The 15640-nt window shown below is 45.1% G+C and overlaps 1 protein-coding gene across 6 annotated transcripts in view; it reads right to left on the reverse strand.

The window, feature by feature from the left end:
* ADAMTSL2 (ADAMTS like 2) overlaps positions 1-15640 on the reverse strand; it is a 137806-nt gene that overhangs the window by 20000 nt on the left and 102166 nt on the right. For 5 of the 6 annotated variants that reach the window (XR_008312697.1, XM_053281699.1, XM_053281698.1 and 2 more), the window contains 5 exons: positions 15358-15533; positions 12327-12663; positions 11425-11809; positions 4353-4456; positions 1775-1901 (listed from right to left, as the gene is read on the reverse strand). Coding sequence is in view for 5 of the 6 variants with exons in the window: in XM_053281699.1 (XP_053137674.1) it covers positions 1775-1901; positions 4353-4456; positions 11425-11809; positions 12327-12663; positions 15358-15533 (1129 nt within the window). In the remaining variant the exon portion in view is untranslated. The remainder of the gene's footprint in view (positions 1-1774; positions 1902-4352; positions 4457-11424; positions 11810-12326; positions 12664-15357; positions 15534-15640) is intronic. The other variant, XM_053281702.1, reaches the window with a different exon arrangement.

The raw sequence follows: 15640 nt of genomic DNA on the forward strand, positions 1-15640 counted from the left end.
ACAAGCAAGAAATGCTGGACTTAGGGCACCCCATGAGCCACTTTAAGAGCTCTGTTTGTAACAAGCAGGATGTTAATTGAATAAACATCTGTACCCCCAGCCTATCAACACACAGTCTAAAATCCAGAGGAGGAAAAGCAACACAAATCTGGGAGGGCAAGACAGGAGGGGCAGAGCTAGATTAGGGCAGAAGGGTTCAAAGAACCCCAGCCGCCCAACTCCTGGGGGCCGCTCGCCAAGTTCAAACCAGCCCCTCATTTCCTAGCCATGTTCATGGCCGGCTGTGTGTGTTCTGTCCAAAGCGAGGGAGAGAACGGACAAAATAGGCACCCAGGAATGAACACAGCTGGGAAATGAGCTTCCTGGTATCTGGCCATGCCCCCTGCGTGTGATGTCACATGCACAGGGGCGGGGCCACAGCCCCAGAGGGCCCCCGTGAGCTCTCCGGAGCGCATTCCCAGTTGCTGCCTCATTACCAGCTGGGTTTCTTTCCCCTTTCTCTCCCTCGAGCTCTTGTGCTGAACCCTTTTGGCCAAAGAGCCTCCTGCTTGCAAAATAGTGACGGGACCTCATGTTGGCCAAGAAGAAATGTAATTATTTCACCTGGAACATAGGAAGCTGCCATATACTGAGTCCGACCCTTGGTCTATCTAGCTCAGTATTGTCTTCACAGACTGGCAGCGGCTTCTTCAAGGTTGCAGGCAGGAGTCTCTCTCAGCCCTATCTTGGAGATCCTGCCAGGGAAGTTGGAACCTTCTTGCTCGTCCCAGAGCGGCCCCACCCCCTAAGGGGATCTCTTCCAGTGCTCACACATGAAGTCTCTCATTCATATGCAACCCAATTCATATGCAACCAACCCCTGCTTAGCAAAGGGGACAAGTCATGCTTGCTTCCACATGACCAGCCCTCCTGAAAAAGAGGAGGACCCCGTTATTCACGGATCCGCAAATAACAGGGCATTAAAGTGAAGGTAATTTGGGGGGTTTGGTTCCCGCACTATCCAAAATTGCCTCAAAATTGCCCCCCAAAGGAAGAAATGGGCAAAATAAAGTGCCCTACCATGCTCCACTGCCCTTTCAGCAGTCCAATGATGCCCCCAAAAGTTTTTAAAAGTTGACGGAAATAAGCCAAAAGGCTCACCCCCCCCCCTTTTTTTTTTTTTGCAAAATGCGCCATAAAATGGCTCTCGGTCTCAAAATGGTGGCTGGAAATTACCTCCAAGATCATTTCCGACCAGCCCGACCCGTGGATACACAGATTCAATCCTTTTGATGCTGACCTTTTTCTGCATATCCTGAGGCCAGGTGTCAAAAACATGGGCTAACGAGGTCTCCCTCTATTGCGAGATCTGAACCCTTGAAAAAGAGCATTTCTCACAAGCCATTCGGAATACAACACATTGTCTTGCCGTGCTCTGTCAAAGGAACATAGGAAGCTGCCTTCAACCGAGTCAGACCATCTAGCTCAGCATTGTCTACACAGACTGGCAGCGGCTTCTCCAGGGTTGCAGGCGGGTGTCTCTCTCAGCCCTATCTTGGAGATGCTGCCAGGGAGGGAACTGGGAACCTAGATGCTCTTCCCAGAGCGGCTCCATCCCCTGAGGGGAATATCTTGCAGTGCTCACATGTTGTCTCCCATCCAAATGCAAACCAAGATGGAACCTGCTTAGCCAAGGGGACAGTGCATGCTTGCTGCCACAAGGCCAGCTCTCCTCCCACAACTACGCTGCTCTGCCCTGAACCAAAGAGGCAAGTTCTTCCGCTGGATGTAATACCTTGGCTGGCAATCCCTTCCCGCGCAGAATTCGTGGACTGGCTCTGGGCGGGTCATGGCATCACAGTACATGTCGTCCACCTCGATCCCATCATAGCGGACACACATGGCATAGGTGGACATCACGCCTGTGTTTAGAAATGGAGCTAGCTCAATCAGTTCCTGAGCGTTGAACATCAGTCTTACCAGAAACCAAGCCAGAAACCGCAGCATGCAATTGTCTTTGACAAGAAAGATCAAATGAAATTCTACATGAGCCATCTACGACAGGGTTGCACAACCTTGGCCGGCCAGCTGTTTTGGGACTACAACTCCCATCACCCTCTGCCTCAGTGGCCAATAGTCAGGGGTGATGGGAATTGTAGTCCAGCATCTTCAGGCGGGCCTGAAGACATGTATATCCAAGGAAGACTGACAGAGTTTCAGTGCTGGAATCAAAAAGGAGCAGTGTTCCCTCTAACAGGGATTCCCAGCTGTTGCTGACTACAACTCCCAGCATCCCTCACTGCAATAGGCTTTGCTTGGGGATTATGGGAGTTGTAGTCAACAACAGCTGGGAATCCCTGTTAGAGGGAACCCTGAAAAGGAGGAACCATTCTTTTGGTTAGCCATCAGCTGTAACCAAGAACTGCCCCCAAACGACCAATAGTTAAGGCAGGGGTTCTCAACCTTGGATCCCCAGATGTTCTTGGACTACAATACCCATCACCCCCAGCCACAGTGGTTGAAAGATGATGGGATGATGTGAGTTGTAGTCCACAGGCCTTTTAAAGACATTTGACGGGATGCATTTCTGTGTGCATTTGCCTCCGTCTTTCTGCTGGAAGAACAGACAGTCAACAGATCTGCCACCCCATTAAAGAACTCTTTTCATGGATTAACCAATCCATACTGCGGTCCTAAGGACGTTTACTCAGTAGGAGTTACTCCCCAGTAAAAGCCGCTTTAATTATAAAAGGAGCTTTGATTTGCATAAAATTTAATTTGCATAAAATTAAAATTTAAAAAAATTAAATTTAAATTTGAATTGCATAAAATTTAATTTGTGGTAAACACAGCTTTAATTTGCATGTATTTGCATATGAGAGAAAACATCACAGAAGACAGCATCTACGAGAGAGATTTGCCCTTCGCCGCCACACAAGAGAGAATGCCAATATAATGCTTGCTATATTGATCTTCCTGAGAGAACCCCTCCATTTGATCTCCCATGGCCCTGCAGTTCCAGAGGAGAACCGCCTTTCAATATTTAAAAAAAAAAAATTCCAATCCATTGCTGTTCAGAAGAAATACAGCCCCACCATCTTTCCTCTGTACCATGGAAGATTCTGAAATCACAGCTTTGTTTTTGAGATAGATAGATAGATAGATAGATAGATAGATAGATAGATAGATACTGCTGTCAAGAGAAAAACTTAGGAATTGCACTGGAGTTAGTAGGTCAGTACAACGCAAGAAAACTGAAGTTATTTTTTTTTAGTTGTTTTTCTGGAAGCCTGTGAAACAAAAGGCTTAATTTTTCATCCTCTTGCTGGGAGGATTTCACAACTGAAGTGAAACTGAGATGTTTTGAGCCAGATTCACATTCAATTTGAATTCAAAACAAATTTTCAGAATTTGATTCGAATGTTGGTTTCACTTCAGTTGTGAAATCCACCCAGCAAGCCAGTGTATTTGAATTTAGCTGGTCAATTTCACCTCAGCTATTAAGTCCTCCAAAGCAGCAAACACAAGCAGTTGATGTGTGATGTGTGTATCTATTTCTTTGAACATGGTTGCTTCTTAATTTGTCACTTCCTGAAATGGCTTCCTCTCACAGAACTTTTTTTTCCTTTTAAATGACTTGCCTGAGACCTTTTGCATGCTTCCCTGGTAGTAAGTCCCACTGAACTTTGGGAAACTGTTTTGAAATAGGAATGTGCAGAAAAATCTGAGTTCGGAACGTTCTCACTTGAAATGGGCTGATGAAAGTGAGAACATTCTGAAACGGAATGCCCTTCAAATGAAGGGCTTGTTCTGTCAGAACAACCGGCTTGATGGAATGTTCCAGGCATTTGTGTTCTGCAGAACACATTACAAGTGCCTGCAACGTTTTGTCAGAACACCCTTTTGAGCTGGTTGTTCCAGCAGAATGAGCCCTTAGGGGTATGCAAATCAATTCAAATTCAAATCGATCTGACGCGAACCTGGGTGAGTCGAGTGATTCAAATTCGAATCAAATCACCCCTTAAAAGGACAATTCAGTTCAAATTTTCTAAATTCTTTTCAAATTCAAGAGCTGTTGGGCACTTTTAAAAACCATTCAGCCTCTCAACTGGTAAAAAAAAAGCAACAAAACAAGGTCGAATTGATTCAAATTTGATTCAATTTCTAATCAGATTTTTGAGCCAGATCAGAATTCGATTCGAATGCGAAACGAATCCAAAAATTCATTTTGTGCCATTTGAAGGGCATTCTGTTTCGGCACATTCTCACTCACGACGGCCCGTTTTGAGTGAGAATGTTCCGCGCTCAGAACATTCTGCACATCCCTACTCTGAGAGCCAAGCAAGCGTGGGTGTGGCGTTTGTTTTAGCTACCTGTGGTACAGGTTGAGCTGCAGGGTTCGTGGGAGGAGAGCTTCCACCGGTACATGTCCGCAGGACTCATATTGTGGCCCTTTCTGAAGAGTTTCAACCGGTTCCTAAGGAATAAGGAGCGCAAATTGAAGGGAGCATTTTAATGGCACATCAGATGAAAGAGATCAACAGGGAGCAAAAAATAAAATAAAGAAATGGATTTGGTCTGGTTGGGTTTGGGGGGGGATGTTGGTGTGCTTTTTAACAAAAAAATAATTTGGGGTGCAATTCTTTAAAAATCTTGGGATGGTTTGGTTATAATACAACATACCTGTCCCGATCCCCAAGCAGAATCCCAGCCCGGTTAGAGACAGAGCTTCCGCTGTCTAGAAATAGAGAGAATGGGATAAAAATACCCACAAACAGAAACAGTTCAAATGTTTAAGACAAAATATATAAATATGTATATATCTATAGCTTGCCCTCGATCAAATACTCCTGATCTCTAGACACAGAGGGACTAAAGGTGCAGTATCGCTTTAGCCTGGAACATACCTAATTATGGTACAATATATGAACCCAAAGACAGTTTGGGCCCATAGAGTTTGCGGGGGGAAACAAGTTTCCCATCCTCGTGGTGACACAGATATGCTTGGAAATGTGGGGGAAATACCTCAGAAAAATCTTCAGTCCCAAATAACAGCTTTGCTCCTTCCGTCAAATTTGCATCCAGGCCAGATAATTCCGCTTTCTCCTCACAGAATTTGCATTGCTCTTGGTGCAAAACTGCGGAACTTGGGTTGTGTGCATACACATATCGGTCCACCTGCTTTTGCTCTTCAGCAGCTGCAACCCCGCACCCCGCAACTTGTGTTATATGCATGATTCCAATTAAACCGATCACTGAATGGTACGGTTGTTTGTGTTCTGTGATTCTGCACAAGCACAGAACAACAGAATAGAATGTGGAACTGGGTGCAGAATTCCATTTCCTAAGGATTGCAGATTTCTTTTTCTTTTTTTTTCTTTTTAAAAAAAAGCATATTTACAGAGATCAGAGCTGAGCTGAGCTGTCAGCTCTGTGCCCTTGAGCAAATGATGCAGAATTATTAGAATTGTAGAACAAATGAGAGAACATAATATCACATTACAGTTCATGCAGCTTGCAGAATTCCACTTTCCTTGGTACAGAATTTGGATTGCCCAAGAGCAGAATTTCAACACAAGAAATTTAGAACACAAATTATACTCCGCCCTGCTGAATGATATTTTTGTGAGCTTTTTAAAAAGAAACGTCTAACAGATGGAATTCTGGAGTACATCACTGCGCAGGTAAGTACCATAATAATATTCTAGTTCAACAGGGTATACTGCACCTTTACAGTAAGTCAATATTCAAGACTACACTACCCACCACTCATTTTTAAAACATGGAGAATGCTGTGTTGTTTTTAAACTGGACACAGAATATAACAGAGAGAAACCCAGCTGTCTCTGAATCTCCAGATTATATCGCTTGTCATCATTTCTGGACAGCAGAAGCTCTGGAATAGCCCTAGATGTAAGAAAAAAGGCACCACAGAATCCTAGAATGTGTGAGTTGGATGGACCTTCGAGGTCATCTAATCTAACCCTCTGCTCAATGCAAGAATCTGCGCCAGCATCTGACAGACAGCCATCAAGCCCAAGAGAGGGCTGAGAGAGATTCCTGCCTGCAGCCTTGGAGATGCCGCTGCCAGTCTGTGAAGACAATACTGAGCTTGATAGACCAATGGTCTGACTCAGTATCTGGCAGTTTCCTATGTTCCTATGCTTAAAAAGCTCCAGTGACGGAGAACCCACCACTGCCCGAGGTAGCAACGACTATTCATCTATTTTTCTTTCATGGGAAAATGTTCAAGGGATACCGAGGAGTATTTTTGTGTCTTCCTCTTTAAAGATATGCTGTCAGCAAAGATTTACATAGGGCTCTTTGCCCATGAAATAGTTTTTAGTTGATTGAGCTGTTAAAATGTGTAGGATTAATGAGCGGATGAATCGGACATGTTTATTTATTTATTTAATTAATTTTATTAATTTATATCCCGCCCTTTCAGAAATGACTCGGGATGGTTTATACACACACACACACACACACACACACACAAACACACACCTTTTATCCAAGCCTCAAATGACATTAATTTCTGATAGATTGATCACTTACAACTCTACCAAATAGAAACTACAGAAGGAAGGAAGGAAAAATGGGGCAGCATTTTGCTTGGTTTTCTTCACTCTTTTTGTTATAGCCTAGCACATCCCAGATATTATACACCAAACACAGAACTAGTACTTTGCAGTAAATCAACTGAAAATTTAGTTAATTCAGTTGAGATCTTTGGATCCTGATAATGCTAAAAGGCTTATTAAACAGTGTATAGCAGAGGTTGAAAAACAGAGTGATCTTGCACAAATTTCTGCAAGTACCTTTTTTGCAGCTTTACAAGTTACCCCAAACTTGCACAATATTTATTTAATTTAGTTACCACGTCTCAGAGAAGAGCCTTCTCCCTTGCACAATTTAATGCATTACCATCAGCCATAATAGAGGGCAGATATAAGAAAATCCCTATTAATAATTGGATCTGTCCTTGTGGTCAAGGTGTAGAATCGGTGGCTCATGTTTTGCTATACTGCTTATTTTACAGGGATATTCGTTCTGAATTGATTCCCCCCTTTTTTATTGAATATCCCTGGTAGAACAGAGGATGGGTATGTTTCTTTTCTGTTCGCAGACTGCAGTGAACACATAACACTGAATATGGCTAAATTTTGTGCAGCAGCAAGTAAGATTAGATCTGAATTGTTTGAGTAAATGGTATTAGAATAACTGGTTAATTAATATTCTCTTGTATTTTGTGAAATGAGCTGTTTTGTGTTGTTTCTCTTATGGGCCGTTGACCGTAATAGTCATTCATTCGTTCGTTCGTTAATTCACTCACCTAGCAATTAAAGGGATTGTTTATCTACTTATTATACTTGTATGCCACCCCAAACTTCCGTCTCTTGCAGATTAAAGCTCGCACCTTGCTTTTTAGCCCCAAATCGATACTTTCGCTGCATAGATTATCTCTGAGGTTTTACAGATGGGGAGGTTTGTTGTGTGAGAAACAGTAACTGAAGTCCCCACAGGTTGTCCACACCGATTACCTCTTTTTCAGCTCTCTTCCCCTTCTGTTCCATCCAACAGGGGGCTTTCGTATTGAAAAAGTGCGGGCTTCATCTCTCCTCCACCACCCATTGTGCACGTGAGAAAAAACAGTGAGCCTGTTCTCACAACAGATCCCTGGACACGATGGGGTTAACCCAGGGATCCATGGTCGTCTGGAGAGCTGGTAGTCCTCCACACTCAGCAGCCCCGAAACTGGGTAGCCCAGGTTAAAAGTTAGGTCGGAGGAAGATGGGGCCCATCCAACCTTCTCTCCTTGTGGTCTGTGCTGCCGCACAGCTTGAAAATGCTCCCAGGCAGCCGGCGGCCATGTTAACCATAGAGTCCGGTGACTGGCAGGGCCAGGGAGAGGAGCACTGCTGCCATGTTGAGGGCTGCCTCTTCGCTGCTCTCGCAGTGCATTGTGGGATATGCGGCTCCCGGTTTCGGCCGGTTTCGGCCATGCTGCTGTGTTTGTGTGGGCGCGTGAGTTGCAGAGCCCAAAGGAGGCTCTGGTCATCTGAGAGGCATTCCTCCAGCCCACCCTACATAAGGTTGTGAGAACAAGCCCAGCCTGGGGTGTTTTTTTGGGGGGGGGTGTCCTTTCAGGGTTTTGACTGTGCTTTATGAAAGGGATGCCATAGAGGGGTGTGTGCAATTTGTCTTCCAGTGATGGAAGATGCAATTTGTCTTCCAGTGATTCCCTTCCTTCAACATGAGCTGTGCCCATGAATACGGGGGGGGGGGGGATTTCACAAATACAAGAATAAAGAATGTCTCTAAGCATGTAAAAAGCACCTGATTCTTCCAAACTAGTAAGTGTTTCATTTTGTTTTGTTTATCATATTTATAATACGACCCCCTCAAAAGTGTGCATGCTAAATTGCTGTGTGGCTCACACTTAAAAGCACAGGAGCAAGGCCGTGAAAAGGAGTTGGCAACCTTACCTCCCACGACAGCCTCTCATCTTATCAGCACTATGAGGCAGATAAGGGCTGTTTTCCCGCCTTCTAACGCTTTGCCTCTCCGCAGCTAGCCTCTTCCCGTCTCCTCACAACTCTGTCTCTTGTAAATCACACCCTTTTATCGCTGCCGTCCACTCACCCACTCACCATCACACAGGCTGGCTGGCAGGATGCAATGTGCCAAGGTATGCAAGGGTACTGCTCTGTCTTTCCTGGCACCGCCCGCACACAAAGGGGGTTGTGCACACAGTCTATATTTGAGAGTTCGAGTCAGCTAAGCTCTTACACAGCTCTCTGGCTGGGGGACAACTGGGAAACCCCAAATACTCCAAAGGAATTGTGTGCTTGCACCTTTTGGCCCTGACACCATCCCTCATCCCTCTTCCCCCTTCCTTGCATTAATATTTTAAATAAATAAAATAATTTTTATTTATTTACTAATTTAAATTTTCTTATACACTGCCTCCTCCAAAGACTCTATGTCAGGCCTGCTCAACTTAGGCCCCCCAGATGTTTTTGGACTACACCTCCCATAATCCCCAGCCACAGTAGCCAATAGCCAAGGATTATGGGAGTTGTAGGCCAACATCTGCAGGAGGGCCAAGGTTGAGCAGGCCTGCTCTATGTAGTTATCAACGTGCAGAAAAATTGGGCCCTGCACATCAAGTCATGACAGGTTCCGGCCCACCGGGGTATTTGAGTTGTGCATCCCTAACCTAGACATTTGGGGTTAAATTGGCTGCGGGATGCTTAGGATCCAACTGTCCCTAACAGTCTTTGTGTTCCTGAATCTGTCCCTTGGATACACCAGGGAGCTGGGGTCTCCACATATTCCACAATGCATTGTGTCAGCAGTGGGTAGGCAGTCCTGATTACTGCACAACTCTCCTCTCCCTGGCCCCGCCAGCTACAGGACTCTATGGTTAACATGGCTGCCGGCTGCCCAGGAGCATTTTAAATAGGGAGGAGCAAATCGATTCAAATCCAAATCGATTCAACTGAAATCTGGGTGATTTGAGAGATTTGAATTTGAATCAAATCACCCCTTAAAAGGGCAATTCAATTCGAATTTGAAACCAATCTTCTAAAATTTGGCTCCTTTTTTTAACCATTCAGGCCCCCCGATTGGTTAAAAAGTGTGACAGAACAGGGTCAAATCGCTTCAATTTTGATCCAAATTCAGATCAAATTTTCAAATTGCATTAGAATCCGATTTGAATGCGAAAGAATTTTTGGAATTCGACTTGAATTCAAAACGAATCGGAGAATTCATTTTGTGCCCATCTCTAATTGTAAAGCTGTACGGCAGACAACCAGAAGAGATGGTTGGATTGGATGGGCTTCATCTTTCTCCTCCCTAACCTTTAAGCAGATATGGGCTACCCAGGTTCAGAGCTGCTGGGTCGATAGGCCTCCCAGCTCCCCAGACGACCACAGATCTCCGGGTTAACCCCGTCCATTTGGTCCCTAATTTTGCCTCTTGCTCAATGTTTTTCATGCAAGTTTTCATAGGAGTCTTCATTCGTCAGAATTCAGCTCCTTCCACAGAGACTCTAAAAATGAAATCTCCAAAAGCTTTATGAGCCACACCCCGTGAATGACCACCAGAAGCACATAGGGAGCATGGCCAGCCTGGGGCCCAGAAGCAGAACTAACTGGGCTCTCCCAGTCAGTGAGGCTAAGGCTTAATTTGCCAGTGGAGTGTCGGCAACCCCTGGACCCCTGTGGCCCAGAGATATTTGTCTCCCCCCCCCCACCTTATTCCGCACCGTCTTTGCCACTGAGCATACTGTACATAGATTACACACAAGGAGAGCTGGTCTAAGCATGAATTCGCTCCTTCGCTAAGCAGGGTCCACCCTGGTTTGCATTTGAATGGGAGACTACATGTGAGAGCACTGGAAGATCTTCCCCTTAAGGGATGGGGCCACTCTGGGAGGAGAGCACCTGCCTGCTTGCATGCGGAAGAGTCCAAGTTCCCTCCCTGGCAGCATCTCCAAGATAGGGCTGGGAGAGACTCCTGCCTGCAGCCTCAGAGAAGCCGCTGCCAGTCTGTGCAGACAATACTGCGCTAGAGGGACCAATGGTCCGACAAGGTAGAAGACAGTTTCTTATGTTACCACGTACATAATTATTACTATATTACTATTCTGCCGCTGAAGCCAATATATGCAAATCCACTTCATTTTGCATAGAATGTAGGCTGTAAATGTTGTATTTCTTGCTGCAGAACATTTTCAGATCCTGCCCACCGCAACACACACACACACACACACACACACACACACACCTTGAATTAGTACAAGGTTATATTGTCCAGGACCTTTTTCCGGAAAAGAGCAAAACACCAGTTTAAAAATTCAGCAGCATCCCTTGAACTGGATCTTTTATCGTGCAACCCATGAGGCCTGTGCCTATTTACACAGAAGTAAGTTCCATTGAACAAAGTGAGACTTACTACCAAGTAAACATAAAAGGGGCTGGACTTTAAGACTAACCTGGATGCAGTCCCTATAAAAGGGGTTATTAATGTTGTTGGATAGACGTTGGTGGACTACAATTTCCATCGCCCCCTGCTGGCTATTGTTGCAGCAAGGGATTCTGGGAGTTGTAGTCCAAATTCTACAAACTTACTATAAACTGCAAACAGTTTATAGAACAATAAACTGTTCTATAAACTGCAAACTTGCTATTGCTGGTTCAGAAGTGCACTGGTCAATGACTCTAATAAAATCTGTCTATCTGGTTCAAAAGGCTCTTTTATACTATTTTCCTCCCACCCGCAAACACTTCACATTTACTATGAGATGCATTTCTTACATAAAGTTAATCCCTCCAACTTACCGTAGGAATTTTGTCCTGCAGTGCACTGGATGGAAAAACGGAATCAGCCCACCCACCCAGGAAAGCCAAGGGGAAATCTCAGCCCACATCTTACCTTGCTTTGTGGGTTCTGTTCCCTTGAGGACTAGCGACCAGAACAGTTGCATTGAAAAGCTGGGCCTCTGAAGAGGAGTTGATGATTTTGTCGCTGCTCAGCTCCATGAAGGTGCCGTTGACGGTGTATGCCACAATCTCGTCATTGTCGTCGTAATCGACATAAAGGCTGTCTATGTGGGATCCAACCGAGTTGACCGGGTCCCTCGGAGAAAAGAGGCTGTTGTTTGCCGTCTTGTTCCGCACCGATTCTTTTGAGTCAGACGCCTTGTCCAGAAGCTTGTGGGTGATGGCGTTTTCCGAAAGGAATTCTTTAGAAGTCAGCCGGGAGTCGAATTCTCGCCCGTTTCCTTCTGTCATGTAACTGGACTTGGTTGTGTTGGAATCTGGAACAAAAAGGGGGGAACAGCCTTAAGTGGGGAAAATACTGAACGGGGCGGGAGGGAGGTACAAATGCTTGAAACGTGTCCATATTTCTGAATGTTCATGCTATCAAATTTGGATTTTTGAATGGTTTTCAGTGCCGATTTTTGGCACGGGTTGCCAATTTGCTTCTGAGTCCAGTTTAAACTCTGTCATAACCAAGTATTTAAGAGAAGATCTTCTTCACTATGACCTCCATCGCCTCTTGAGATAATCTAGAGAGGTCCGTCTGCGGGTGCTACCAGCGACACAAGGACGGGCCTTCTCTGTTGCTGCCCTGAGGCTCTGGAATGAGCTCTCTGCTGAAATAAGAGCCTCCCCATCTCTGACAACTTTTTAAAAGTCTCTAAAGACATATTTATTAAATCAAGCATTTTAACTGGTTGTATGCTAGATGGACCAACGGTCTGACTCGGTAGAAGGTGGCTTCCTATGTCGTTCCTAAAACCAAGACTGGCTTTAAGGGCCGGCTTTCCTCACCTTTGGGCGGCTTGCCCTTCAGCATTGGGTCACAGTCATTGGCTTCTGTCCTTTCGTAGACTTCGTTGGTCTCCTGAATTTTGCTCAAGTCCAGGTCTTCAACTATCTCTTGCCTTCCAAAGACTTGATTCTCCAGGTGGATCTTTTCCTTGGAGAGAGTCCCAAAGAAGCTTGTGTTGTGCTGGACAAACCCCAACGGGTCTTCCCCATCAAACTCTCTGCTTTCTTCGCTGTCAGAGAATGTATAGTAAATTGGTTGGATGTTTCTTAGAAGTGGCCTCCTGAGAAGGGTATACTCATAGGTGATTGATGGGTTCTTTCCATTTTGGTTCCATACCTGGAGGAGAGGGAGACACTCCAGTATTTAGTTATACATACACCACATGTTTGGTGCTTGAGAGAATGGGAGAAGCAAGATTGCAGGGCCCTGCCACAAGAAACTTGCAATCCAACTTTTGACAAACAAGGGAACACAAGGGCTGTGAAATCAAGCATGATTTTGTGATTGTGTGTTTTTGTGATCATGTGTTAGACAAAAGAAAAGTAGGGGGCAGAGAGCTTGTGTTTATTCATTCTTAGATAGATAGATAGATAGATAGATAGACAGATAGTAGAGGAATATTTATATATAGCTTTCCAACAAAAGTTCCCAAAGCAGTCTACATAGATATGAATAAATGAAATGGTTCCCCGTCCCCAAAGGGCTCATGATCTAAACAACAACAACCACAACAACAACCACTACATAATACAGCCACTAACAGCAGCCACTGGAGGGATGCTGTGTTGGGGATGGAGAGGGCCAGTTGCTCTCCCCCTGCTCAATAAAGAGGATCACTATTTTTATAAGGTGCTTCTTCTCTCAGTCAGCAGGGGATATACCACCTTTCATTAAGATAATCTCAAGATGCTGTAAATACATTTTTTAAAACCAGTGCAAAACGATTCAACAGTTCAAATAATACAAATATTAAGTTGGAATATAGGAAATCATATACATCTATTTTAGAAGTTTTTAAAAACACAGACACAATGAAGCCACCAAACATAGCCCAAAAGCAGAAGCAACAAGAAAACAACACTCTTATAAAAGCCTATGCTTGACTAACAAGCAGAAGGTTGCTGGTTCGAATCCCTGCTGGTAATATATCGGGCTGAAAGGCATCATCTCATACTGCGTGGGAGAGGCAATGGCAAACCCCTCCTGTATTCTACCCAAATAAAACCACAGGGCTCTGTGGGCGTCAGGAGTCGAAATTGACTTGTCAGCACACTTCATCTTTTAAAAGCCCTGATCTAACTTGCTTTTTAAAAAACTGTAATGGAGACTGAGGAACAGATGTCCAGTGGGAGCTTTTTCAGAAGGCCACTTTACCACGCCTTTACTTTGGGAGGGTGGGTGTGCGTTCACATATCGGCCAGATTTACCCCGAAGTCCGTGCAATATTTCAGAGAGCACTTCAAACATGATTCGGGTTTTTTCCTTTGTATTGGAACCTAGCCCGAATTATGTCAGGATTTTAAAAAAAACTCCTTTTTTTGTATCGGAGTATCCGTTAAGCCCTGAACTTGCAGTAAAGCCTCATGGTAAACCTGCAGGGAAAACCTGCTGTCTGAAAAGCCTCTGGGAGGCTTCCAAAGCTTGGGGGAAATGACCGAGAAGCCCCTGTCCTATGTGCACGACAGCCGAGCTTCCCTCATTGTCGACATGTGGAGCACAGCCCCCTCCGATGAGCTTATCAGGCGGGGAGAAACCCTTGCGAGTGGGCAGTCCTTCCGTTTCTCTGATTCTCTGTCAAGACCAGCTGGGTAGGGCCATTTCCCCGCCTGCTTCATTCAGAAGCTGGGGACGGAATCCAGGTCAGGCACTCTCATCCCACCCAGACGAGGTTGGACAGACAATCAAATTCCCCGCCTCCAGCCTTGCTTTTCTCTGACACACAATCACATAGGAACATAGGAAGCTGCCACATACTGAGTCAGACCATTTGTCTATCTAGCTCAGTATTGTCTACACCAACTGGCAGCGGCTTCTCCAAGGCTGCAGGCAGGAGTCTCTCTCAGCCCTGTCTTGGAGATGCTGCCAGGGAGGGAACTTGGAACCTAGATGCTCTTCTCCAGGGTGGCGGAGCCTGAAGGTATTTAAGGGCTCAGGCCACTTCTTCCACCTCCCGCCTTTGGAAGAGCAAGTTGCTCACTGGGAGCTCTCCGAGGTGCTGAAACTCTAATTGCCCTGCCTTGCCAGTTCTTGACTGGAGCTCTCCAGGGTGCTCACTGGGTGCTCTCCAGGGTGCTGAAACCCTAATTGCCTTGCCAGTTCTTGACTGGAGCTCTCCAGGGTGCTCACTGGGTGCTCTCCAGGGTGCTGAAACCCTAATTGTCTTGCCTTTCCAGTTCTTGACTGCAGGAAAGGACATTATTGGCCATACAAACTAGGCTTATTTTCCACTCATCCGTGGTTAAAGCTGGGAAGCATGCATAATTGTGGCTTAGGCCCTGGGTATTTAAGACAACATCTTCTTCATTACGAGCCCCACCGCCCATTGAGGTCGTCTGGAGAGGTCTGTCTCCAGTTGCCAGCAGCTCGGCTGGTGGCCACACAGGGGCAGGTCCTCTCGGTTGCTGCCCCAAGACTGTGGAATGCACTCCCTACTGAAATACAAGCCTCCCCATCTCTGACAATTTTTTAAAAACACTTGAAAACCCACCTCTTCACCCAAGCGTTTTCAGCTTTCTAAATGTTTAAGTTTTAATCTATTTTTGATTTTTAGATTGCCTAAATTGTTTTAAGATTTCTGTGTATGTTTTAACTCATTTTATGATGTTGTTAACCAACCAGAGACTAAAGTTTGGGGTGGTGTAAAAAACTGACAAACAAACAAATAGGCAGTATGCCATAACGAGAGTAAAGGGTGATTTAAAAAAAAAAAATCAGTGAAATGTTCTCCATTTTTGAACCCAGCTAGCAAGGTACACACAATTCATCACAGTACTGACTACTTCTCTCTGGTACAAAAACACCCACACTTACCATAATGTTCAAGCCCTGATTGGTTGGACCTTGCGCAACAATGTATTCTATGCCGGTCTCATAAATGTCCATCGGTCTCCGGTATTTGAAGATGGTGCCTGCGATGTTGAAGTTTTTGGGGCTGTCTACTCGGTAATTCCCATTGAAGAAATAATAACCTGCTTCGTCTGCAACAGCTTTAAAAATAAGGGGGGAGAGAGAAAGATTGGTTCTCTCTCAAAGATCACATTCTGAAAATGTATTGCAAGATCCCCATAAAGGCACACCAATAGCTGCTAGACAC

Source organism: Hemicordylus capensis, chromosome 17, assembly GCF_027244095.1.
Source record: "Hemicordylus capensis ecotype Gifberg chromosome 17, rHemCap1.1.pri, whole genome shotgun sequence".
In the NCBI taxonomy this organism is placed as follows: Eukaryota; Metazoa; Chordata; class Lepidosauria; order Squamata; family Cordylidae; genus Hemicordylus; species Hemicordylus capensis.